This window comes from Schistocerca gregaria, chromosome 1, assembly GCF_023897955.1.
Source record: "Schistocerca gregaria isolate iqSchGreg1 chromosome 1, iqSchGreg1.2, whole genome shotgun sequence".
Classification (NCBI taxonomy): domain Eukaryota; kingdom Metazoa; phylum Arthropoda; class Insecta; order Orthoptera; family Acrididae; genus Schistocerca; species Schistocerca gregaria.
Window position 1 is genome coordinate 172,852,298 of NC_064920.1, and position 26,492 is coordinate 172,878,789.

Consider the following 26,492-nt stretch of genomic DNA (forward strand, 5'->3'; position numbering starts at 1 on the left):
CATGTCCTAAGAACTTTGTAACGACTTGATTAAATGATATCCATGCTTCTTCCTTATTTAAGGTCATTGTGGATTCACAAACTGTTTCATTAGATCTAACTTTATATGTAGATGTGGTAGGAGTAGGTTTTTTGGACCTACAAGGTTTTTGGGTAAAATGCTCTTCTCACCAGGTTTTAAAGACTCCGTCACAGGCCAGTTATTTATGCACCAGTGTTGATCCCTAGCTCTACAGTCCCATTCACACGAGAAACATGGAAATTTGGTAAAACCACCTTGCTGACCAAGGAGCATGCATGTTACTTTTAGATCGCCACATATCATCCAACCGTGAACACAACAGCACATTTTATTTAGCACTATTTCTAGGTTTTCATAGCTTTCTTTCATATGTACAGAATGTCCACCAGATATAGATGCATACATGTTACGATTGTGTAATAAAACAGTCTTAAAACTACTTTGGCATGATTCTATAAATAGGTTCAAGTCTTCCTTTTTGTGTTCAATACCAAACTCATTCATCAGACTGGGGATGTCTGAGCAGTATACAAAATTATCTTCTTGTTGAAAAAACTTGGAAAATTGCTGCTCTCTCTTTCTATACATGTATATGCTAGTTCCAACTGCTGCTAAGTTCTTTTCTTTTAATCTAGAGCCAAGAAATTCAGCTTTTAATTTTGTTAAGCCCAGATCCATAACCAAATCGTTAAGTTCCGTCTGAGTAAACAATTTGGCTCTAGCCTTTCTGTACTACAATGGAATTCATTATCATCTGGTTCATGTAAATCACATTGTACATAAAAAAATACTCATGTTGGAATAGATTTTAAATCATCTTGTAGTTCAGGAACCAGCAAATCTACACTGGTCGGATGGTGGACGGAAGGTTGAGGTAGCTTATTACCCTTTTGTTTTTTGAATTATGACCAATAATATCAACACTGCAAAAGTAACAATCATCGATTTCTTGGCTCCCTCCATATCATAGGAACAGCAAATCTAAAGGCCTTTTTCTCCTTTTTGGACCATGTTCTCAAATCCTCAACACACACATAACATACCTTATGCAGCGCCCAAGATTTATATTGATCACCAAGTTTAGATACAAAGTATGATACATAAAACTTTTTCACAAAGTCTGTAATGTTTCTTTGGTATTTTTAACCACAAATTCACCACAAATATAACAAATACTGCCAGCAGAGTTTTTACAACCAAGGTTAGAAATTGTACTGAGCAAATGTACAGGAAATGGGAAAGTGAGATTAGATTGACAGTAAAAGAAACACCATCTGTTCACTCAAAAATAGAATCTACCTTTTTTCGCAAGCACATGTTTTTCAGCAGTATAACCAACGTTATTTACATTCATTACACCTCCTTTTTAAATTATTGTAACTATATAAAAGCTGTTTAATTCTATAAAAAATCGCATACTTAAATAAATTTAAGTGTAAAATGTTAAGAAATTAGGGGTAATGTAGTTTTTAAATATCATATTTGGATTAACCACCCTAAAAAACATAAAAATAAGGTCTTTTCAGCAAAAAAGTTTTTCCATCTTTGGCCTGTGTTGTCTGTCACGACATTGTCATTCAGCTTGTTATTGTATTGTGTACAATGAGTGGCTGTCCTGTCTACCATTTGAAAATATGCCATATAGTTTTAATGTTAATGTGTGTGTCAATTACTTCTCTCAGGACATGCATATTTCTGGACATTTAATGGCCTTGCTTAAAACATTACTGTCTTTCTTTATAATATGCAAATAATACTGGATCTTGACTTATTCTGCAATTTACAAAAATTTTATTCTTCTTCATACATAAAATTTGAATTCTCTTAGCTATCAATGGCTTACCTGTTTTTTAATGTATTTTCTGGATAAATTTTCAGGAAAGCTACTTTCAAATACTGACACAAATTCCCTATGATATAGACTGAATTTGGCAGTAGCAACTCTTTTCATATCCACTTCACCCCATACCACCTGTCTTAACTTACTCTTGAAACGTTGTACCCCGTTCTCAGTAATACACCTCACTGCTTTGTATGAATCTGTCTCAGGGCTGTCAGCTTCTATATTATTCGCGTGAATTGTGCTTCGTGATCAGATAGTTCATTAACAATTCGGCTCATATTAATTTGTTCAGTCAGGATCCTGGTACCTTGCTGCACACGAGTTGGAAAATTAACCACCGAAGTGAGATTGAAACAACCAAATAATGGTTCTAGTTAACTTTTCTTGTCTTTCGGTTTTAAGATATCGACACTGACATCTCCACATACCGCTAACTTTCTTCTTGTCTGACAGGTAGATCAATAATGCATCTCCATCCATTATAAGTATCTAAAAATTCCCCGTAGCGGATCTCTAGACTGTTACAGTTACCACACAAGTATTCTGCAGTAACAACAGACAAGAACATTCCACTAAGTTCTGATCAGCACAGAAACTGTTTGTTTCAGTCTGTCTGCTTTTATGCCCAGTTCTTACATATCGTAATTCCCCTTTTTCCCATGTTAAATCTACATTAAAATTATGCTATCTGTGATCTCTAAAATTTAACTTCTCCACCTCAGTGACGTCATGGTTTTCAGAGGGACACAGAACATCTATCAGTTCATAATTTTCCACATTTTCTAGCCATTAAAGATGTTCATCTACCTTGTTTTTCATACCCCTAATGTTCTGACGAAACAAATTAATTTTACTTTTCCGGAAACAAGTACAGTTCTGTTCTGTTGTAATTTCTTTCTGGATTGACTGTCTGTTACCTGTTTCTAACATAAAAAGTGCCGTTCTGACACAGCGGTTTTGTCTCGTGTGCTTGTGACTCTCCTTACACCTTCTGCACCTTCTGGAAGATGCTGATCTAATTTGTACTTTTCTCTCCTCTGTAACCGCAGACCATAATCGGTGTATTCTCATCTTCAAATTGCAGTAACAGGAACGGAGCAGATATGAAAACTGGTTTCAGTCAGAAGCAATCCACTCAGCTCTTTCTTTAATCGGCTAACAGCCGTGCTCACCCAGAGCTAGTCATGGCGCCGTAAAACCTCCACAAACCTCGAAATCGTTATAGGAACAGAAAGCTGGCTAAAGCTGGAGATAAATTCTACCGAAATTTTTACAGAGGCGTAAACCGAGTTCAGAAAGAATAGATTAAATATAGTAGGTGGTGGTGTGTTGTGTCTGTTGGTAGTAGTTTATCTTGTAGTGAAGTTGGAATAGATAGTTCCTGCTAATTACTATGAGTAACAGTTATACTCAACAGCCGTACCAAAATAAGAATAGGCTCCTTCTACCCACCCCCGATTCAGATGATACAATAGCTGGACGCTTCAAAGAAAACTTGAATCTCATTACAAATAAGTACCCCACTCCTACAGCTATAATTGGCGGAGACTTCCTCGATTTGTTGGCGAAAATACATGTTTAAAGCTAAATGCTTTCACTGAGACTTACTTTGAACAGTTAGTTCATGAGCCCACACGACTTGTAAATGGTTGCGAAAACACGCGTGACTTCTTAGTCACAAATAATCCTGATATAATAGAGAGCGTCATGACGGATACAGGGATTAGTGAACACAAGGTCATTGTAGAGAGGCTCAAAACCATATCAAGCAAAACCACTAAAAATAAACGCAAAATATATCTATTTAAAACAGCAGATAAAAATTCGCTTGATGTCATGCTAAGAGAGAGTCTCCATTCCTTCCCAGCTAATTATGTAAGTGTAGACCAGATATGGGTCAAATTCAAAGGGTATCGACAGCAATAGATAGATTCATACCGCATAAGGTTTATAAGAGACGGGACTGATCCACCATGGTACTCAAAACACGTCAGAACTCTGTTGCAGAAGCAAGGTAAAAAGCATGCCACATTCAGAAAAACGCAAAATCCCAAAGACTGTCTAAGTTTCATGGAAGCTCGAAATTTAGTGCAGACGTCAATGTGAGATGCTTTTAATAGTTTCCACAATGAAATATTGTCTCAAAATATGGAAGAAAAACCAAAGAGTCTGACGTCGCATGTAAAGTACACCAGTGGCAAAAACCAGTCAATACCGTCACTGCGCGACAGCGATGGAAATGTTACCACTGATGGTGCCAATAAAGCGGAGTTGCTAAATACAGTTTTCCGTAATTCCTTCAAAAGAAGACGAAGTAAATATTCCGGAATTCGAAACCAGAACAGCTGTTACAACGAGTAACATAAAAGTAGATATCTTAGGTGTTGCCAAACAACTAAAATCACTTAAGAAAGGCAAGTCTTCTGGTCCAGATGGTATACCAACCAGGTTCCTCTCAGAGTATACAGACATAATAGCGCCTTTCTTATCAGTCATATACAACCGCGCATTTGACGAAAGGTCTGTCGCTAAAGACTGGAAAGTAGCACAGGTCACACCAATATTCAAGAAGGGAAATGTGAATAACCCATTGAATTCCTGACCCATATCACTGACCTCAATTTGCAGTAGGATTTTGGAACATATACTGTACTCGAACATTATAAATCACCATGAAGAAAATGACTTATTGATAGATAACCAACACGGATTCAGAAAATATCGTTCTTGTGCAACACACCTGGCTCTTTATTTCCATGAAGTAACGAGTACTGTCGACAAGGCATCTCAGATCGATTCCATATTCCTAGATTTCCAGAAGGCTTTTGATACCGTTCCTCACAAGTGCCTATTAATCAAATTGCGTGCATATGGAGTATCGTCTCAGTTGTGTGACTGGATTCGTGATTTCCTCTCAGTGAGGTCACAGTTCGTAGTGATAAAAGGTGAATCATCGAGTAGAACAGAAGTGATATATGGCGTTCCGCAAGGTAGTGTCATAGGCCCTCTGCTATAACTGATTTATGTAAATGATCTAGGTGACAATCTGAGCAGCCCCCTTAGATTGTTTGCAGATGACGCTGTAATTTACCGTCTAGTAAAATCATTAGACGATCAATTCCAATTACAAATTGATCTAGAGAGAATTTCTGTATGGTGCGAAAAGTGGCAATTAGCACTAAACAAAGAAAAGTGCGAGGTCATCCACATGGGTACTAAAAGAAATCCGATAAATTTTGGGTATACGGCAAATCGCACAAATCTAAGGGCAGTCAATTCGACTAAATACCTAGGAATTACAATTACGAACAACACAAATTGGAAAGAACACATAGATATTATTGTGGGGAAGGCGAAACAAAGACAGCTATTTGTTGGCAGAACACTTAGAAGATGCGACAAACCCACTAAAGAGACAGCCTACATTACACTTGTCCGTCCTCTGCTAGAATACTGCTGCGCAGTGTGGGAACCTTACAAGGTAGGATTAACGGAGGACACCGAAAAAGTGTCAAGAAGGACAGCTCGTTTCGTGTTATCGCGCAGTAGGAGTGAGAGTGTCACTGATAAGATACGCGAGTTAGGGTGGCAGTCACTGAAACAAAGGCGGTTTTCTTTGCGGCGAGAACTATTTACGAAATTTGAATCACCAACTTTCTCTTCCGATTGCGTAAATATTTTATTGACACCCACCTACGTACTGAGAAATGATCATCATAATAAAATAAGGGAAATCAGAGCTCGAACGAAAAGATTTAGGTGTTCCTTTTTCCCATGCGTCATTCGAGAGTATGAAATTAGTACGATGAACCCTCTGCCAGGCACTTAAGTGTGAATTGCAGAGTAACCATGTAGATGTAGATGTAGGCACGAGTGTGAGTTGTAGCTGCGTCTATTTCCTCCACGTCACCTTTAATACTGTATTCGAAGTTGCCAGCTAGGCTGTTATGCTCATCCTAATGTAAGTACCTGATTCTCTCCACCAAAATATTGTCAATGACTCCTCTCTCCTCACAATGCGCATACAGTAAAAAACAAAAAGGGAATACGCTTTTTTTCTAACAACTTACATATAATATTCCACATTTTTCTGTTTTTTGATTGAAACTGACATTTCTTTGTAAGGATCATGTATATTTTTCCAGTGATGATCCTCTACAAATGTTAGATGTCTGGGGTTGCTCTTAAATTGCAATCAGCTTAAGACGGAAACACAAATAATAACTGATATATAACTGCTACTGCGGAGGATAACGAGACAAATATATTTTAGAAATTATGGAAATTTGTGGTAAGATCCTATGGGACCAAACTGCAGAGGTCATCGGTATCTAAGCTTACACACTAACTAATCTAACTTAAACTAACTTAGACTAAGGATAACACACACAACTATGCCCGAGGGAGCACTCGAACCTCCGACGGGGTGAGCCACGCGAACAGTGACAAGGCGCCCTAAGCCTCGCGACTATCCCGCGCGGCATTCATATTCTGGAGGTTTTGATTAATGTAAGGTACTATCTGCGAGAAAGGTATTTTCCATTGTTGTTAATGCTGCTTGACTCAGAAATATGACGATGTTACGCGATGATCCAGTAGAGGATGGTCAGAAACAGCCTGAAATGTATGTAAGAGCGTTACTGGGTAGGTTGTTAAGAAAAAAAATCGATACGTGGCGCCCTTTCAAAGTTAAATAGATTTGAAGTTAGCCATTTAGTCTGTTCCCGTGAGAAAATGCTAATGGTCCACAAGATACAATTAGTGTCACTTCTCATAACGTAGATCAGTCGCAGGCAACCTGGTCTCTACAGCCCTCTAGAAGGCGTTCCGGCTTTCATGGTGGCGGTAGGTACTTTAAACAACATTTTCATTACGTTTTCACCAAATTTTCACAAAAGTATTTGATGAGTATTATGTGCTCTAGTTCTGTTTTGTAAAATTCATGACGTAACGTTACTTACCCACTTCATAAATCAACATTACTGTAGAGCCGGTTGACAGTTAGAAAATATTATTATTATGAGAGATGTAAAAGTGGACAATAGGTAAAAAAATTGACAAACCAAGGTGTAGATGATAACACGTGAGACTTGCTATCGTCCCATATCCCACTTTCACGAGGGAAGATGGGAAAATAGCGCACTGCAATTTTATTACTAAAAAAGTTAATAGGTAGCAAAACAAAAACATTAGAAATTGTCCTATACATTTTATCCACATTTCTACACAGTCACCAATGCTATGAAGCCGTTTCTTTCATCATGGTACCAGTTTCATTAGGCCCCCTTCATAGAAGTCCGTTTGGCTGCAGTATAGCCATCTGCGGACTGCTGATTTTACGTCTGCATCTGCCACAAAGCCTTGGCTGAAAAGTAATTTCTCTACAGATCCAAACAGATGAAAGTCTGACGTTGCAAGGTCCGGACGGTATGGTGAATGCCGGAGCGCCTTCCACCCACATCTGGCGATTTTCTCACGATCAGTGGCAGCAACATGGGAGCGAGCATTGTCATGAAGAAGTTTGTCACCATAGGCATTAATATTGTGGCGTTGGTCACGAAGGGCAAGACGCAACTCAGCCAAAGTTTAAATGTAGGCTGCAGCATTTACAATGGTCCCATGTTCAGCAAAGGCCGCCAATAACACACCACGCAATCCCAGGACACTGCTGCAGGCGCTGCCCTAGCAGACTGAGTCACTTTGAATTTTTTTTCGGACTGGGGAACCAGCACCATTTGACGACATGGAGGCCGGCTTGGTGCGCCCACAACTCGCCACCAGTAACGGTTCCTTTCACAAAGTCGTGCCCTTGTGCTGCGTAACGTGATCCGAACTCGTGATCATTCGCTGGCCTTTGTGGTGCCTTGGGCACCCAGCGAGCACTAACTTCACGAAATATCAACGTGTCATCAGCAGTATCGTACACCGATCCATATGAAATGTTGAACTCTTGTGATGAGGTTCGCAGTTGCACACACTGGTTCTTCAAAATTACTGCATCAGTGAGTCCGACATTCTGCGAGGTTGCAGCTGTTAGCGGCCGCCCGGGGCGTAGCGAATCATTAACGTTCACACGGCCCTCTTCGAAGAAAGCACCTGAAGATATTGCAACGGTCCACACAGTTGTCCCCGTAAACGCCAAGCAAATCCCGGTGAATTTCTCTCGGTTTATGCCTTTTGGTCCACAAATATCGGACTACACTTCACTGCTCTTCACAATAGACGACAGTAACATGCGCAACATGTGTGTTTCGTAGTTCAGGTTTCTGTCGCTGGACCTGCACAAGAAAACAAAATACCCTCTGGAGCACAAATTGCAAACTATACTACTGGCCATTAAAATTGCTACACCAAGAAGAAATGCAGCTGAAAAACGGGTATTTATTGGACAAATATATTATACTAGAACTGACATGTGATTACATTTTCAAGGAATTTGGCTACATAGATCCTGAGAAATCAGCACCCAGAACACCCACCTCTGGCCGTAGTAACGGCCTTGATACGCCTGGGCATTGAGTGAAACAGCTTGGATGGCGTGTACAGATACTGCTGCCCATGCAGCTTCAACACGATACCACAGTTCATCAAGAGTAGTGACTGGCGTATTTTGTCGAGCCAGCTGCTCGGCCACCATTGACCAGAGGTTTTCAATTGGTGAGAGATCTGGAGAATGTGCTGGCCAGGGCAGCAGTGGAACATTTTCCGTATCCAGAAAGGCCCGTACAGGACCTGCAACATGCAGTTGTGCGATATCCTGCTGAAATGTAGAGTTTCGCACGAAGCGAATGAATGATAGAGCCACGGGTCGTAACACACCTGAAATGTAACGTCTACTGTTGAAAATGCCGTAAATGCGAACAAGAGGTTTTGCCATTCGTGCAGCCAGTTTCGTCGTTGAGTACAGCATCGCAGGCGCTCCTGTCTGTGTTGCAGCGTCAAGGGTAACCGCAGCCATGGTCTCCGAGCTGATAGTCAATGCTGCTGCAAAAGTCGTCGAACTGATCGTGCAGATAGTTGTTGTCTTTCAAACGTCCCCATCTGTTGACTCAGGGATCGAGAGATGGCTGCAAGATCCGTTACAGCCATGCGGATAAGGTGCCTGTCATCTCGACTGCTAGTGATACGAGACCGTTGGGATCCAGCACGGCGTTCCGTATTACCCTCCTGAATCAATCGATTCAATATTCTGTTAACAGTCATTGGATCTCGACCAACGCGAGCAGCAATGTCGCGATACGATAAACCGCAATCGCGATAGGCCACAATCCGACCTTTATCAAAGTCGGAAACGTGATGGTACACATTTCTCCTCCTTACACAAAGCATCACAACAACATTCCACCAGGCGACGCCAGTCTACTGCTGTTTGTGTGTGAGAAATCGGTTGGATACGTTCCTCATGTCAGCACGTTGTAGGTGCCGCCACCGGCGCCAACCTTGTGTGAATGCTCTGAATAGATAATCACTTGCATATCACAGCATCTTCTTCCTGTTGGTTAAATTTCGCGTCTGAAGCAAGTCATCTTCGTGATGTATCAATTGTAATGGCCAGTAGTGTATTTCGTCGTGAAATTTCAACATAGCAGCTGCAATATCAGGGGAGGAAGAAATTACTGTGCGTTACTTCCCGATCGGCCCTCATATATTGTTATCTCGTTCGGTTTTATGAAACCAAACAAAGAATACGTTTGGGGACACCTCCAATGCAAAGCCCCTGAAATTTGCACGCACAACGGCGTGATTGGCTATCTTCCATGCTAATTAATTAGGAAACGGCGGAAGGTATCGAATTGTTTTGGAACAATTACTTCTCACCACAACCTATCGTGCGACACGCTTACATGCTACTCTGAATTTTTCTGACCACTCTGTAGATGAGAAAAGAAAAAAAAATCTTGCTGCAATCTGTGCCTGGATAAATTACCTGCCACAGCTCGCTTTCTTCTGCAGCTTCGTTGAAGAGCTGGCAAAAAAAAAAAAAAAAAAAAAAAACTGCAAGGAACCGCAGACACTGGGGGGCTTTTCGATGAGTCCTTCCTTAAAGGAAACTGCTAATGAGAGGTCGGGGAGACAGCGGGGATTATTGCGAACGGCGGACAATAGCGGTTGCGAGACAGGGCGATATTGGGGGCAGGTCGAGGGTGAAATATCAGACATCTGCCGTCTTATTTGAGCCACAAAGAAATGATAAGTATGTGCTCGCCATTTATGAGGAATTAGATTGTCCAGCGATTATTGTAATTTAGGAACAGGGTGATCTTCTCATGCCCACAGAAAATCGAAGAACATATTGAAAATTTCTGAATGTTCGCGCTGTTGTAGAAGAAGAGTGTTTCACCCTACGTTTCACCTTTTCATCCATACTTAGAGTACAAATTGGATATCACGATGTACACGCACTCATCTCTCACACGAAGCCGTAGTTCTTTTGTAATTCTACATCTACATACATACTCCGAAGGCCACTGCATTGTGCGTGTCGGAAGGTATCCTGTGCCGTATTAGCAATAATTTCTCGTATCTTCGAGGTTCTTAAGCTAAATGTATGTTGACTGCAGTAGAATCGCTATTCAGTATGCTTGAAATGCCAGTTCTCCAAATGTTCTCAATAAATAAATGTCGTGTGACTAGGGCCTCCCTTCGGGTAGACCGTTCGCCGGGTGCGATATCAAACACTCGAGTAATACTCAACAATGGGTAGCACTAGTGCCCTATATGATGTCTCATTTACATACTAAAATTCTCCCAATAAACCGAAGTCGATCATTCGCCTTCTATAACACAATCGTAGCGTGATCGTTCCATTCCATATCGCTTTGCAACGTTATGTCCACATATTTAAAAGACGTGAATGAGTCAAGCAGGGTATTACTAAAGTTTATCCGAACAGTACGGGTTTGTTTCTCCTGTTCAGTAACATTTTTCTGCATTTGGAGCCAGCTGCCGTTCATCACGACAATTTTGTCTAGATCATCCTGTTTCCTCCACTCAACTTCGACACCTTCCCGTGCGTCACATCATCAGCAAACAACCACAGATTGGTGGCACCCAGTCTGTTAGATCATTTATGTATTTTGAAAATAATAGTGGTCCTATTACACTTCCCTGGGGCAGACCTGACGAAACCCTTGTATCTGGTGAACAAATGCCATGGTGGACAACATAATGGATTGTATTACTTAAGAAGTCTTCGAGCTACTGTCATATCTGAGAATCTATTACGTATGCTCGTAGCTCCGTTAACAGTCTGCAGTGGGGTACCGAATTCTACGAGCTTAAACGGCTATTGACACCACACCAGAAATGCTTGATTGTGTAAGATCGGCTGATTTTGGCAGCCAAGCCGTGGTCGTGAATTTGTTAGTGTTCATGAAGCAGCCTCCCATCTTTTGTTCTTCAAACATAGTATCCACTTCAGGACGCTCTAATATCAGAGAAAGATGCAGATGGTTTGGATGCATATACACAACAGATGCTCATGAGATTTTCACTCTGCAGTGGAGTGTGCGCTGATATGAAACTTCCTGGCAGCGGGACCTTTGCCTTTCGCGGGCAAGTGCTCAACCACTTGAGCTAGAGCACTTGCCCGCGAAAAGCAAAGGTCCCGAGTTCGAGTCTCGGTGCGGCACATATTTTTAATCTGACAGGAAGTTTCAGGTGCACATGTTATTGGTCACTGTAGCTAAACAATGTGTCCAAACTGCGATGATGTGAATACTGCTCAGATACCTCCTGTCTGGACTCGAAACTGCTGACGCGCAATACCAATGTTTTAATGGTGCATAGGCCGCACACTAAGCTCTCTACTAGTAAATTATCATAATTTAAACAATATTCGGCTATAGAACTGTTTTCATTTGCAGAGGTCACAAGCAACCAACACAATGTCAGTTAAAGTAATTATTACGAGTATGCAGAGAGTTCGAAAAGCGGAATCAAGAGGGGAACTTCGCTAACTCCAACCTCCCTCCCCCAGAATCTGGAATGCAGAGCTTTTATTCACATACTGAGAGCGATATAATAATTTTTGTTCTCACATATAAAATTTAGTTTCTGTTGCAAGACACGTCTTGAAACTGACCAATTTCTTTATATAAAAACAATGGCAATTTTTGAATCCTGTTCCCACTGGAAAAATTACTGCGGATGCCCACGCGAAGATGTACTATTAATGACTGGAAGTTAATGAACAATAACAGTGCAAGTTAAATCAGACTTGGGAATTCAGTTGCTGTGGTTTCTATCTCTTACACGCACACTGTTGAAATTACAATTGTACCTTTCATGCAATTGAGTCCACTCCTAGCGATGATTTTATAAGTTACTTATAAAGTAAAGATAAGCTTCTTTCTGTGTGAATCACTCGCGATGTCATCTCCCCCTCCTTAACTGATTACGTTATTCGTTATCAATTGATGTTATTTTAAATCTTATTAAAATGCTTTTGTCAAACGGGACGCGTTATATTGAGCGTCAGGTGATCCGTACACATCGAATCGTTGCGTTCGATCCGCTTCTTAATTTTGTTGGAATGGTGAGAGATCGCTGCGTGTTACCCAGACTCTCACGTAATTCAGGCAAGTTACATCATCTCACCGTATTCCGCTCCCAACTTATTGCAATTCTGCTTTCAAACCCATCTAGTGATTTTGCGTACGTTAATTCGCGGACTGAGGTGTACTTTCTTTGTGATGAGCTGTTACACGTGCCAATAGATATTATCTCAAGTCGCTTTCGATACGATTTAGATTCCCCACCGATCAGCTGAAAAAAAATCATAAATGTTGTACAAACGTTAGTTACATAAATACAGGTGTGTCACTAACTAATGCCAACTAGAATAACTCCGAAAGTAGGATAGTAGCTGAAATGTAATAGACGTTCGTGCCACCTTTGGGACCTTCGTTGACCTTCAAAGACCTTATTGTTACACATCATTGGATTCGTCTCGATAGCCGCTATCAGAAAGTAAGTACCAAACTATAGCTCCCCATTAAAAGAAAAAAGTTGATCTACATATCTCTGACGAGACCCCACCTAGCAATAGAAAGCCTACGTCATATTATGGCTCCAGTTGTCCCATGCAAGATTTGTCCCACAAACTTTTCAGCTCCTATCATGTTTTCAGAGGTATTCATGGTGACAACAGTTACTCAAAAATGTGTGTGAAATCTTATGGGGTCATCAGTCCCTAAGCTTACACACTACTTAACGTAAATTATCCTAAGGACAAACACACACACCCATGCCCGAGGGAGGACTCGAACCTCCGCCGGGACCAGCCGCACAGTCCATGACTGCAACAGTTACTGAATCGCCCAGTATATCTAGTGTGAAGCGCTTCACAAGCCTGTATGAAACGTCACAAAGCCCATCTTGATTAACGTGGTGCACAAACGCCCTTTTCATTGCTTCACGGTAAATGATGACAGCCAAAACAGTTGCAGGATAAAAATTTATTATAATTCTTGACCATGGTTTCGTTATATCTAGAAATACCATCATTAGAAGTAAAATACAATAAAATCACATCCTGCAATGGAGATTCATAAAGCAGTTGTGCCAAAGGCGTCGTCAGTAGTTAAAACATCATCTCCATTTATATGGACAGAGGGGCGATGCGAACACAGCTTAGCATCAGTAATTCGCCTATGAACTGAAGGAACAGAAGGAAAAAAATCAGGCTTAACACAATGCAGCTACTAATGGTTCACGTGTGGGAAAAAGTATCGCAGCTAGCAAGATTCTTTGTATGGCTCAATTAATCACACATCTGCATAGCAGTAATTGCTCTGATCATTCTGAGAGTGCCACACAAGAGAATTAGCAGTACATTACACGCAGTTGGTTGGGTAGTAGCAGCCTTCGTCTGCTCCATTCGGGTGGTCATACAAGTGAATCACCAGGAAAATTGCACGAATCAGTTGTGTTCAGAATTGTCAGAAAGCACAGACACCCCACATTCATAAAATATTCCTTCGTCAAGTTCAGTGTATGACAGAAATTACTTTTTCAAAAGTTGTTAGAACAGAGAATTTAACTTTCCCACACATAACTATATAGTTCACCGTACAGCATACACATGCCTATCGCAGTTTAAATGTTATCGAACAAAAATAACAAATAATTTACGATAGTTCCTTTAATTGATAAAAGATGAAACCAGTGAACAGTTACATCAAGACGACCTTCGTGTGTATAAAACAATTAGAGTGGTTCATCGTTTAAGTCAAAGGACAGTGTTTTCAAATTACAACTTATCTACGAACCTGCATCCTCCGCATTGTTAATCTGCTCTCAAACAACGGAAGTTTGAAACTGAAATGACATTGTTTAACGAGAGAATCTGTGGTGTCACCGCCAGACACCACACCTGCTGGGTGGTAGCCTTTAAATCGGACGCGGTCCGGTAGTATACGTCGGACCCGCGTGTCGCCACTATCAGTGATTGCAGACCGAGCGCCGCCACACGGCAGGTCTAGAGAGACTTCCTAGCACTCGCCCCAGTTGTACAGCCGACTTTGCTAGCACTGGTTTCTCTGACAAAATACGCTCTCATTTGCAGAGACGATAGTTAGCATAGCCTTCAGCTACGTTATCTGCTACGACCTAGCAAGGCGCCATTATCAGTTGTTGATATTGTGAATCATGTACACTCAAAACCGACGTTCGTCATTAATGGATTAAAGTTAAGTATTCCACCAGTTACGTCCGTTTCTTTAAATTCTAATTGGCTTGTCCTGTTCCAGACCTCACGCCAACCTGCGTGAGCTAAAACGCGTGCCTTTCGGCCTCCTCTAGTAACACGGTGTTGGCTCTCCTGACAACCACAACAGAATTTATCTTCATAGCTGTTTTACATTGTATATATCGCATGGTATTACATTACCGAAACAAGGAAACGGGCTGATGAACTCAGTAAATCAGATAACGGCAGATCACGCCATTTGGCGAACTGCTCGCGTATACTGGGTCAAAGTGACCCGTCGAGACGACACCGAACTCGCAGTCTATTTGTGCCGCACGGACAGACACGGCACGAAACGACCGTGCTGTGTTCCGCCGCAACCCACCCGCCAGACAGTTGCCTGCGCAAACTGGGGCTTTCCGCGCCATCAGCGTGCGGCGAGTTTCTGCCAACATATGAGACCGCGCCCGCTGCCGCCCTTCATTTGTCTGCTCGTCCTCGGGGGACGCGGCTGCCATTTCGTGAATACAACTCGACCGCGATCGCAAATGCTGTGGAGACCGCCTCTCTCGCTCCGCGTCGGGCTGAATCAGTGAAGTTTCTGTACAAATACAGTCTCGTGACACGTACTCCGCCCCACTTACGATGAGTAGTCATTATTTCTGTGCTCTTCAGCCCGTAGACTCGTTTGATGCAGCTCCCCAGACTAGGCTGTCCTATGCACGCCTCTTCATCTGTTCATCTCCGAATAACTACGGTGATCCACATGCGTTTGAAGCTGCTTACTGTGTTCACTCTTAGACCTTCCTCTACAATTTTACCACACACACCTCACTCAAGTGCCAAACCGACAATTCCCTGACGCCTCAGAACATGCCTATCAATCTACCTCTTCTTTTAGTCAAGCTGTGCCATAATTTCTTTTCTCCCTAATTCGCTTCTGTACTTCTTCATTGCTCATTATTTTCTCATTAGTTACGCGATCCACCAATCTGATCTTCGGCATTCTTCTACAGTAAAATATTTCCCAAGCATATATTTTCTTCGTATCTGAGCTGCTTATCGTCAACTTAAACTTATATTTGATGATAACAAATTCTTCGTTTTCATTTTATATTTTCTCTACTTCAACCACCCTTACCTGCAGATCAGGTAACAAAATACACTGACTACTTTTCTAATACTTTTCAATGTCAATAAGCCTCTTCAACTGCCGTATATCTTAAGACATTTCGTTTTATTCTGAAAGCAACCAGTTTCGGCAATTCACTTTGCCATCTTCAGACCCCATACGCTTTTATCCAAGTAAACGAACTTACCGCGTAGTACCATAAAACACCGGATATCCAGAATTCTAATCGTTATGCAAGTGCTTCATACAAAGACGTGACAGCAACTGATCCCCAATGTCACGTCTTCGTTTGAAGCATTTGTATAACTATTGGCATTCACTATATCCAGTGTTTTAAGGCGCTATACGATAAGTTCGTGTATTTGGATAAACCGTATGGGGTCTGAAGAAGGCAAAATGAATTGCCGAAACTTTTTGCTTTCAGAATAAAATAAAATATCTTAAAATTTATGGCTGTTGGTTAAGTTTATTGACATTGAAAAGTACTTACCAGACGATGTCCTATGGCCGTGATGGACCAACAGAGATACTCCTTTTTGTGTCTCAAGTCCTAAGCTAATTCCCTCAGCATCGCCAGATTTAATGAGGCTACAATAAGTTACCTTTGATTTACGTTGTTACATAACAATGTCATATCGGGAGCAAGGGGTTCTGTTACCTTAAAATCTATGGATAAAAATCGTGAGTCAAGGTTGTTATAATTCCTTTATTGATTACTGACAAGCCATCTTCAGATCTAAAATATACAAAAATGTTTAAGTGACATTAACAATAGACAGTCAGTTTGGAATTTAAACTTCCACTCTTTGATATCCACCAATAAAAATTATTACTTAGTGCAATGCCTTTCATCCACTAGACACTAAAATCTTCAAACTGTCGAGCTAAATCGCTCTTTCAGTCGTGCACACACTGGACAATTTTATAGAGATCATATCAAAAATAGCAAAGAAACGAATGTAGACTCATGTTCAGAAAAAAAAACAGAACAACTTTAGTGACAAGAGGTAGGATACTCCGTAAGCCACCCAACGGTGTGTGGCGGAGGGCACTTTACCTGCCACTGTCATTACCTCCCTTTTCTGTTCCAGTCGCGTATGGTTCGCGGGAAGAACGACTGTCTGAAAGCCTCCGTGGGCGCTCGAATCTCTCTAATTTTACATTCGTGATCTCCTCTGGAGGTATAAGTAGGGGGAAGCAATATATTCGATACCTCATCCAGAAAGAAACCATCTCGAAACCTGGCGAGCAAGCTACACCGCGATGCAGAGCGCCTCTCTTGCAGAGTCTGCCACTTGAGTTTGCTAAACATCTCCGTAACGCTATCACGGTTACCAAATGACCCTGTGACGAAACGCGCCGCTCTTCTTTGGATCTTATCTATCTCCTCCGTCAACCCGATCTGATACGGATCCCGCACTGATGAGCAATACTCAAGTACAGGTCGAACGAGTGTTTTGTAAGCCACCTCCTTTGTTGATGGACTTCATTTTGTAAGGACTCTCCCAATGAATCTCAACCTGGTACCCGTGTTCCACGTGGAACGATTTGAAGTGGAATGATCATATGAAATTAATTGTTGGTAAGGCGGGTACCAGGTTGAGATTATTGGGAGAGTCCTTAGAAAATGTAGTCCATCAACAAAGAAAGTGGCTTACAAAACACTCGTGCGACCTATGCTTTGAGTATTGCTCATCAGTGTGGGATCCGTACTAGGTCGGGTTGGCAGAGGAGACAGAGAAGATCCAAAGGAGAGTGAAGCGTTTCGTCACAGGGTTATTTGGTAACCGTGATAGCGTTACGGAGATGTTTAGCAAACTCAAGCAGCAGACTCTGCAAGACAGGCGCTCTGCATTGCGGTGTAGCTTGCTGTCCAGATTTCGAGAGCTCCATCTGCCCAAGGCATCAACAGGATTCACCACCAGTTTCCCTGACCAGTCCTAAATACTTGTCATTTCGTTGTTACCTCCTTTTCGAAGACTGCTAATTACACTCCACAATGATTTTGACCCAAGGTCTCCATCCTGTTTCCAAAGTCTTATCAAGATTTCTTCTTGGATGCTGCAATTATCTGTATGTCTCTACTGACAAATTAAAAAATAAATAGTAGACGTCAGCGTGACGGAACATTCGGCATGTTTCAGCGCGCAGAGACCGCCTGGTGGTGCGGCTAGGGGCGGCCCGCGGCTTCCTGGCGCACACGCCGTTCCATCCGCCGGCAGTGCCCGCCGACCTGCTGCCGACGGTGCGGCTGTTCCACGGCGCGCCGCACGCCTGGTGGGTGGGCCAGGTGCTCAGCTACCTGATGCGCCTGCAGCCTCGCTCCGACCAGCTCGTGAGGGCAGCACTGCGCCGTCTCAACTTCACCAGGCCCATCGTGGGGTGAGCAGCGCGCAGCGCTCTGCTGCTACCAAAGCCAGCTTGCACCACCGCTGTTTACACAGTTTTCCTGTTCGGATTAAACATGACTGAGCCGTAGTAAAATTTGCTGTTTTGAAAAGCGCCCAGCAGTGCGTAGTATAAAGCAGTCGCCATACGTTCCTGGCGGTGGCGCCGCTGTGGCAATCGCAGCTTTGGTGTCTCCCTCTGGTGTGGATGGGGAAATGTTGCCTGGTCACGTGCATTTAAGGGGCACTATGAGCTCCGCAGTCGCCGATGACACTGCCTTCCTTGCCCCTGCAGCGCTCCCAACACCTTCTCCAATCCCATCTTGACCGGTTCACCACTTGGTGCAACCAGTGGTGGCTTAAGGTCAATCCTGCCAAAACCTAGGCGATCATTGTCGGCAAACCCACCCCCTCGATTTCTACACTACCAGTCCTATCGCCCTCACCTCCACCCTTAAGTACCTGGGTGTCACCCTCGACCGTCACCTCTCGTGGACCCCCCCACCCCCCACCTCCAGACGATCCAAGCCAAGGCACGCTCCTGCCTCTGTCTCCTGAAACTCCTTTCCGGCCGAACTTGGGGTCTGGACGCCTCCACCATCCTCCACACCTAGAAATCCCTCATTCGTCCTATCCTTTGCTACGCCCACCCTGCCTGGATCTCCCCTCCCTCTACCTCTTACAAATCCCCTCAGATCCTCGAACGCCATGCTCTTCGCCTCGCGTATCGCATCCGTCTCCCCTCCCCCCACGCAGACCTAATTCCCTTCCCCCAGATCCTCCTTTTCCTCGAACAGATGCGGATCCTCTACACCTCCCGCAAACTCGATCCTCATCATCCGCTGGTCTCTCCCATCCTCTCCCGCCCCCGTCCGCTGCCACGCCTGTACTTCCACATCCCACCTGCTCTCCATCTTTACACTCTCCATACCCTCTCCGAAGGTGGCTTCCGCCAGCTCTCCCTCCCTGATGATGCCCTCCCCCCTCCATCTACCAGTCCTACCAACTTTGATCCTCCCTCCCTCCTCCTGTGTCTTGTTCCTATTGGCACCCTCTCTACTTCCTCCCTCTCCCCACTCCTCCCCCAGGCTTCCCCTACCCCCTTTCCCCTGCTCCTACTCCCGTCTCCTCTGTCACAAATGGGCACTTAACTTCTGAGGTCATCAGTCCCCTAGAACTTAAAACTACTTAAACCTAACTAACTAACCTAATGACATCGCATCCTGCCTGAGGCAGGATTCGAACCTGTGATCATAGCGGTCGCGCGGTTTCAGACTGTAGCGCCTAGAACCGCTCGGCCACACTGGTCGGCTCTCCTCTGTCATTGGCATCTTTGCTCACCACTCTCTCTCCCCCTCCCCCTCCCGCTTCCCCTCTTTGCAGGTCCTCGGATTCGCTCACGTTACGTGGACATTCGCGCGCCGGAGATCATCGCCATCCGTTTCTCGTGTGTGCCGTCGTGTTTTGTGTTTAGTGTTCACCGTCACGCTCCATCGTTCACATGTGCCATCGAAATCATCAGTGTTTGTGCGTCCTGTCAACAGTTTGTAGTGTGGTTTATCGTCGAGTGCGGACGGCTCCGTGTTTTGTATTGTATGTCTACTGTTTTTTACCCGCCATTATGTAAATTATGAGTATTCTTTCTGTTTTCTCATTGTCTAAGGCTGAAGAGCAGCGTAGAATGCTGCTGCCACCCTACCTTTGTGGAGGTATTAAAATTACAATAAAGGGGAAAAAAAATCTCCGCAGTCTGTGAGTCTGTCAGTCTGAGTCGGTCAGTCAGTCGGAGGCAGTTGGTCAGCCAGGTCAGTCTGTCAGTCTGGGCGACTCTGGTCAGTTGGCCAGCCAGTTACTCTGGGTCTGTCTCTCGTCCGCATTGGTGAGACGGTTACTGTCTGTCGGTCTTCCGGAGTGCCAGTATGTGTTAGGCCGCCAGTCAGTGGTCATTGGCGGTTTGATCGATCGGTTGGTCAGTCACGCACTGGGACACAAGGAGACTTGTCCGCCTGGACCGTCGACGCATGTGAGGTCGCCACGTGAGTCCAGTAGCCACGCCGTGTAGCGAGGCGTAGTGGCTTCGCGGCGAACACGAGAGCAACAGGAGTCGAACCACGACATGGGTCTGGGCGGCGCGAGCTGCGACGCCGTGAGACGGAAGATCGGCGCCCCTCCCTGCGTCCATTGAAGCGGCTGGCAGCATACGATTGGGGAGAGCGTTTTGGGGGTGCTGCGCCAGGTCTTCTCGAGAAATGTTGTGTCATGTAGTTGTTAAATTCTACTTGTTTTCTTGGTCAGTCCCTCGTCCCAGCTAGCTCGTCTGCTCTCGTCCGCATTTGTTAGGCAGGTAGTGTCTGTCTGTCGGTGTGTCGGTCTGGCATACGTTAATAGCTGCCTCTGTCATGTTTGTCGGATTCGGTGTTGACGAATTTATAGAATTAAGATGTAAAGGCCGAATTCGTGAAATATGTTGTCATCTTGCGAGGCGGTAAATGTGTAATGTAGAACATGTTGTACATTTTATGTAAGTCTCCATTTTATCGGTTTTATTTAAATAGTCATTTTAGGTTATAAGCTTGCCACTCTTCAACCGTAAGAGCAAATTGCACTTACGGGGGCAAATAATTTGAGGCTTGTACCATTTCCATTCCTCTTATGGGGTGCATAATTTAGATGTTTGTGTAACTTGTTAAAAAATTTTTGTTTAAAGTAATCTGGTGTGTTGCAGATTTGCACCAGTGAGGTTGTTGTGAGCGGTCATGACTACGGCCTTGTTGAAACGGAGCAGCCAAGCTTCTCAGCCCGAACGCTCCTACTGTTAATATTGTTTTTTGCCTCTAAATAATACTGTGACTACATATTTTGAATGTGCTTTCTGCTTATAATTTTAAATTTGTTTTGAAAAAGCTTTCAGGAATAAATTCACATTTGTTAAAAGTAATTTTCCGTCAGTTACTACCTGGCAACTACTTCCACGCTCACCTAGTGGTTGGTAGTGGTTAGCGTTTAACGTCCCGTCGACAACGAGGTCATTAGAGACGGAGCGCAAGCTCGGGTTAGGGAAGGATTTGGAAGGAAATCGGCCGTGCCCTTTTCAAAGGAACCATCCTGGCATTTGGCTGAAACGATTTAGGGAAATCACGGAAAACCTAAATCAGTATGGCTGGAGACGGGATTGAACTGTCGTCCTCCCGAACGCGAGTGCAGTGTGCTAACCACTGCGCCACCTCGCTCGGTCGCTCACCTAGTGTGATTAAATGTGTCAATGTTCTTGATGAATTGCCAGTAAGTAAAGAAAATTCTTTAAGAAAAGATTTTGTAAGTGAAATTCAAGGTTCAGTGACATTATGGTTCATCATTTACCACAATTGTACATATACAGCGAGGGGGCAAATGTCACGGCATACCTCTCAATACCGAGTCGGACCTCTTTTAGCCCGGCCTTGTGAGCCAACGTGGCGTGGACTCCACAACTCGCTAAAGTAGCCCGCAGAAATATTGAGCCATGCTGCCTCTGTAACCATCCACAACTGCGAAAGTGTTGTAGGTGCTGGATTTCTCGCACGAACTGATCTCTTGGTTATGTCAAATAAATGTTCGATTGAATTCATGTCAGGCGATTTGGGTGACCAAATCATTCACTCGAACTCTCCAGAACGTTCTTCAGACCAGTCACGAATAATTGTCCGGTGATATGGCACACTGTCATCCATAAAAATTCCATCATTGTTTGGAAACGTGAATACCATTGATGGCTGCAAATGGTCTGCAACAAGCCCAACATAACCATTTCCCCTCAATGGTCCATGAAAACACAGCCCAAACCATTATGGAGCCACCAGCAGTGTGCGCAGTGAGTTGACAATTCAGTTCCATGGTTTCCTGGGGAATCCGCCAAATCCGAACCCTACCATCAACTTCTGCCAACTGATTCGAAATCAGTTTCTGACCGCGATGTGGGTGGATTGCTCCCGTTACCGTATCTGTAGCGCACTTTGAAATGTAAGACGACCCATCAACAGACAGTGAGTACTTTTTTCAGATCATGACTGTTATTGTATTGGCACACTGTTATGCCACTCGTTGTAGAACAAATAAAGAATGCCAATATTTAACAATGAAAAGACAAACTGTGAATGTCTGGCAGTATTTCGAAAGCAGTTTGCTCACACACACAAAAAAGATGCACATTTTGTTAGTGCTTGAGGATTCCGATATATACATATTACCTCGTTCTCTAAACGTGTAACCTTTTAGGCAATGTTTCTTTTAAGGAATAGCAACAAGTTAACTACTAACATTCTACCAATTAAAACTAGCTTCCACGTAATATTACAAAAAGGCTGCTAATAATAACAATAAAAGAAAACTGAAAACAATGAAAACTAAGAAAGAGGAAATAGAAACAGAAATAAAAAGGGACATGTAAGAAACAGTCATATGAAAAGGATGGATTGCTACTCACCATAAAAAGGAGACGTTGAGTCGCAGACAGGCACAACGAAAAGATTCGCACACACTTTGAGTTTTCAGCCGAGTGGCTTTCATATCAAGTAGAAAACACACACCCATTCACACAAGGATAACTTTCTCTCTCTCTCTCTCTTCTCTCTCTCTCTCTCTCTCTCTCTCTCACACACACACACACACACACACACAAACAGACACACACACACACACGCATACACACATGACAACTGTGTCTGGATCTCTGGCCATCTGGCCACAGCGAAGATGGCCTTTTGGCCGAAAACTCATATGTATGTTGTGGCTATCTGCTACTTAACGTCTTCTCTACGTGGTGAGTAGTTATCTGTCCTAGTAATAAAACAGTGTTGGGAAGAATTAGGGGAACACGAATTTTAGTGTGTTCCATACTCTAATGAGCAGTAATTGAGGACTCGGTATGTTACCGTATTATACTTTCATCTGTCACAAATTAAGTGCACAACAAAACATCATTACAGTCTCGATCTTTTACACAAAAAGACCTGAAATGTTCGGGAAGTATCGAAAACAAAATGAAAAAATAAAACCATTCGTCGCTTCCTTCAGCGTGCTTTTTATTGTCTCTTGAGAGCTTCAATAACGTGTATGCCCTCTGTGAGTGTTTATCATCGCCTGACACCTATGTGGTATGCTCCGTACAAGTCGACGGAGGTCGTACTTTATTTTCCTTTCCCATTCTTCAGTGAGAGCCATGAGATTTATTGGAGAATCTGTAATGGAACAGGACGACCACGACCTCGTCTGTCAAGCATGTCCCACAGATGCACCAAGGGGTGAGGTCAGGACTCACCGCGTGCCATTCCCTTACTTCAAACTCAAGGCTTCGTAAGACATCCCTGCTGACGACAACCACGTGGTCCTTGGCATAAGAAGCAATTCACGGCCACCACCGTATGCAGCAGCCACGACATGGTCCAACGGGCTCTGTTCGATGATACTGTCTGGCGGTAAAGCTACCACGGACAACGCCAAGATCCGTATGATCCTCAACACTGAAGCCTCCCAACAACATCACAGAACCTTGGAAATTTATCGATTACCTGGACAATATTTGGCAGATATTGCTCACCACAGGTATCCACAAACGAACATGGCCGTCACCTTGCTTCAGAGAATATCTGAACTCGTTTGTAATTAACACGTTTCGCCAGTCACGGAGTTGCCCCTTGATATGGGAACGGAGGAACTGAAGGCGAGCTGCAAGGGATTGTCATGTCAAGTGGGGTACCCGAACGGAACCTCTTTGTCAGAAGATATTTTCTCGTAAGGTATTTATTACAGTTTGATCGGACACTACGGTTTCAGTGACACTTCTGATATCGGACTGAATTGCTTTGGTGGTGTCTATACGATGCCACAACGCAGAGATGGCCAGGCATCGGTCCGCACATAGGGTTGTGATGGTTCTGGGACCTTGAGCCCCTTGTCCAACTCTCACCTGTATCCATTCTGAACGTTCCAACCCTCTTGTTGCCCAAAGTTGTTTTATTAATGTTTGGAGTAAGTTAGTATCTTGAGCGCCCGATCACATTTCCACAGCACTTGCCACGCTGAGATAGTGAGCAAGTGACAGTGCAGAATTATACATATATTTTCAGTCACTTCACTTCACAATATTAACGAGTAAAACACTCGTAACTCCTTCTCCATCCTCACACTTCTAACTCGTCCAACCAACTGCACAAAAGAAAAAAGATTTACCTATAATAACATGTAGCAAAGAAATTACTATCATATATCGATCTATTTACACAAAACAATCTTTGGAACACACATTTCGTAAATAAAATATGACAAATTGCCTATCTTTTTTGAGAAGTCCATAATCATCATTGTAGTTACATTGAATATTTATAAATGTTGAAATTTAAACATTTTCACAAAGCTGTGTAACAGTGGATTGTTGGTGTTTATATCTTTGGTGCAGTATCGTTCACTTCATATGATCTAAGATCAGTTTTCTCGCCATAATCAGTTTTATTACACCATCTAGTACTGGCTTCTGCAGCAACTCTACCGACGTTCTACCCTTTTTCGATAAAAACAGGCTGCCCTCGCAATGTGCACTGCATTGAGATGTCATATTACATGTAATTGGTTGAATTCGACGTCCAAAAATGACAGCTTCCATCTCTGCACCTCATTAGAAAACACTGTTACACAGATACTCACTTCCTTATGAGGGGTCACCTGGCACTGTAATGCATAACAGAGCCAATTAATGGAGAGTGAATTTAATTGTTGATTGTATTGAAAGCAATGCAAGAAGACCACAAGTGCCCCTGTATCAAAATACATTTAACACACTGGCCATTGATACACATGTTACCCCATTCTTTTGAACAGTATATTATTTTTGTAGCATCCTGGACTTTCCATTGTTTGAAATATGTATGTAATTCGTTCTTTTTACTTACAATATGTGGGGGCGAAAAGATTATGGTATGTAATGTGAGTGACTAGCGTACTCTAGGTCCAGATTCCCTGTCGCACTATCTTTACAAGCGCCTTGTATACAGAAGGAAGTCGACAGATTACTAGAGTATTTCCGTTTCGCCATCACTATCGCAGATTAGGTACTGCAGATCGACTCCTTCTTTCAAAGTGGACTATGGTCCCGAAGATAACTCAGTTTCGGAAATCAACGCAAATAGATCTATTTATCTTAGAACCCATCCTGATATCGAACCATTCCCTATCTTCTAGACTGGAGTGACCCGTAGCTGATGTATCACTTCTGTCATCAGAAACTCACAAACCGGACATTCCAGTACGGAATCACAACTGGGATGCTCTTTTCTCTAAATTCCATAAAAAAGTAATCCTGATATGAACAGTTTCTTGTGAGATACTGAAGTACATTTTTTTGGAAAACCTGTGAGGTTGCCTCGTAACAAAGTATCACAAATGAATAAAGGTAAGAATCATACAATCAATGTTTCAATGGTCAGTATTCATTTGCTTGTTGACGCTGGTTTTATGGGCGTTAGCTTGTGGTCGAAGGCATGTTTTGTGGTTACCGTTCCATCTCCTACAGCAGGCGACATCCTCAGAGGCTTTAAAGGTGCTGTTAGCTAATTTTCAAACCTAAACTTGTTTATCTAACCGAAATGAACTTTCGGTACGTCAGTTGATGCGCCAAATGAACTCGAGCAACATACTAGTATTATACCCTGCACCCACGCCACAGATAGTTGCGAGACACTACACTCAAAAAAAGCTGCCTGCTTACCTCTGCTTGCTCTTGTTATTACACCACGTCACATATGATTACGTTTACAGTCAGCAGTCTTCGCGAAGCCGTAGATTAATTTTCTAGATTTTTGTGACCTGCAGATGTGTTCGGCAAACGTTTCAAATGTAATACTGATAGGAGTTGTATAAACTGATCCTTAGAGAGTTGGTGCGTAGAATATTTATAACTGGTAATGTAGCGCCTTCATTAGATAAATTGATTATTTGTCGGAGATTCAGGTTTGTTTTCATGTTGACATTTATACCCGCTTGTTTGTGTCGGCGCTAGGATCCACGTGCGAAGAAGTGACAAATTGTTCCACGAAGCTGAATATCACGCCGTCGACGAGTACATGGCCGCAGTAGAGGACATCTACGAAACGCTCGAGATAACAAACGGCGGCGGAGCCAGGAAGATATACGTGGCTACAGACGACGTCAGTGTTTTCGATGAGATCAATAAAAAGTGAGTAATAAATCATGAACTATAATTGAGAATGATATAAATAAATCATCCAAAGCACTTAACCTTCAGTTACAAAACATGAATTTTTCTTATCTACACGACAAACATGATTGAAGTAGAAACTGAGGAAGAATAGCTAGGCGTCGTGCTGTTATATGTCATACGTCCTTTATTTCCTTTGATGTCTTCCGGAAAACGCGCATTTGGTTACC

General features: G+C 43.1%; 1 protein-coding gene across 1 annotated transcript in view; it reads left to right on the forward strand.

Annotated features, from left to right (window-relative positions):
* LOC126336176 (alpha-(1,6)-fucosyltransferase-like) overlaps positions 1–26,284 on the forward strand; it is a 120,663-nt gene extending 94,379 nt beyond the window's left edge. Inside the window, exons 4-5 of the mRNA XM_049999711.1 lie at positions 17,832–18,069; positions 26,104–26,284. Of these exons, the coding sequence (XP_049855668.1) occupies positions 17,832–18,069; positions 26,104–26,284 (419 nt within the window). The remainder of the gene's footprint in view (positions 1–17,831; positions 18,070–26,103) is intronic.
* Positions 26,285–26,492: the final 208 nt, after the last annotated feature.